The sequence below is a fragment of the Dipodomys ordii genome, unplaced genomic scaffold (genome assembly GCF_000151885.1).
Source record: "Dipodomys ordii isolate 6190 unplaced genomic scaffold, Dord_2.0 Scaffold16153, whole genome shotgun sequence".
Classification (NCBI taxonomy): domain Eukaryota; kingdom Metazoa; phylum Chordata; class Mammalia; order Rodentia; family Heteromyidae; genus Dipodomys; species Dipodomys ordii.
In genome coordinates this window covers 181-1,696 of record NW_012283365.1, presented here as the reverse complement: position 1 = coordinate 1,696, position 1,516 = coordinate 181, and the positions used below count along the sequence as shown (strand labels likewise).

The following is a 1,516-nucleotide window of genomic DNA, read 5'->3' as shown; positions in this document are numbered from 1 at the left end:
AAAAAAAAAAAAAAAAGAGTCCATCTGGAATGCATTCACTTAGACCCAAGGGCATGCTGGGAAGGAGGCACCTCACCTCGGACCACAGTGCCGGGGTACAGGCAGCGGTACTGCTGGCTCCAGTAGGCGGCAATCCTGGTCCCTTGTGGCAGGTAGCGCGTTGAGGCTGGCCGCACGTCAATGATCTGGGGGAATGAGAGACTGAGCCCCAGGTGGTGGCCAGGAACAAAGCCATGCCCATCCCCACTCCCCAGCCCCCCCACATTCTTCCTCCCCTGCCCCCCCTCACCGCTTCCTGTAGCAGCTGCTCCAGGCAATAGATGTGGGGTCGGTTCCCTCGTTCACCCTCCACGACCACACGGTATCTGCAGGGAACAAATGTGGGACCAGAGAGACACCAACTCAGCATTGTTAGCATAGTCCCTGGCGCCCTGGAGCATGGCCTCCAGATCTTGAGGCCACAGACTTGCTATGTAAATACAGGCAAATTCTTTTTTTTAACTGGTCCTGGGGCTTGAACTCAGGGCCTGGGCACTGTCCTTAAACCACTTGAGACACAGGCTCTACCAGTTGAGCCAAAGTGCCACTTCCAGCTTTTTCTGAGTAGTTTATCGGAGATATGAGTCTCACAGACATTTCTGCCCAGGCTGGCTTTGAACCATGATCCTCAGATTTCAGCCTCCTGAGTGGCTAGGATTATAGATATGAGCCACCAAGTGCCCAGCAGTAGGGCCAAATTCTCTTTCCTCCTGGCCTCAGTTTCCTCAGCTGCAAAACGAGGGGTCACAGGGCCTGCTGGGCTGGGGGCTGCCTGTGCTCTCTTCCCCCTACGCCCCCACCCCCGGCCCAGCGTGGGACTCACATGTCCGGGGAGTGCACAGTGTGCACATGGCCCGCGTACAACAGCTTGTCGTCCATGGGGATGAGCACGCGCAGTCCGTCCTTCAGCTCGTCCTTGTCGATGATGCAGGAACGTGGTGCTGGGAGGAGAGGGGGAAGCGAGGCCAGGCTCAGTGCAGGGCACCAGGGAGACCCTCCTGCCTCACAGTCCCAGCGGGCAGCCCCCCAATGCTGCCCAAACCAAAGTACACTCCTGGGAAGGAGTGAGTGTGGCAGCCTCCTCGGCCCCTCCCAGACGGCCCCGAGATCACAGCGCTCCTCATCCAGTGCCCAGCACGGAGTGAGGATCCTCAACATCCCGTCCCCACCCTCACAACCCAGGGCAAGACGTCTTCCTCATCCAGTGCCTCCCTTCCCTCCCTGTTTGGCACCTCTCCCTTTTTCTTTCTGCAGTCCTGGGGCTTGAACAGGGCCCATCTGTCCCTGATTTTTGCTCAAGGCTAGTATTCTACCACTTGAGCTATAGCTCCACCTTTGGTTGTTTTTTTTTGGGGGGGGGTGTGATTAATTGGGACATAAAGAGTCTCATGGACTTTCCTGCCAGGCTGGCTTGTTCAAAGCCTTGATCCTCAGATCTCAGCCTCCTGAGTAGCTAGGATTACAGGCGTGAGACTCA

The 1,516-nt window shown here is 57.0% G+C and overlaps 1 protein-coding gene across 1 annotated transcript; it reads right to left on the bottom strand.

Annotated features, from left to right (window-relative positions):
• Window positions 1-76: 76 nt before the first annotated feature.
• LOC106002667 (trinucleotide repeat-containing gene 18 protein-like) lies at window positions 77-980 on the bottom strand (the record flags this gene model as incomplete). Its single annotated transcript, XM_013037511.1, has 3 exons — window positions 77-185; window positions 290-365; window positions 863-980. Coding segments are annotated over 3 exons (303 nt in total), but the record flags the coding sequence as incomplete, so codon positions are not given.
• Window positions 981-1,516: the final 536 nt, after the last annotated feature.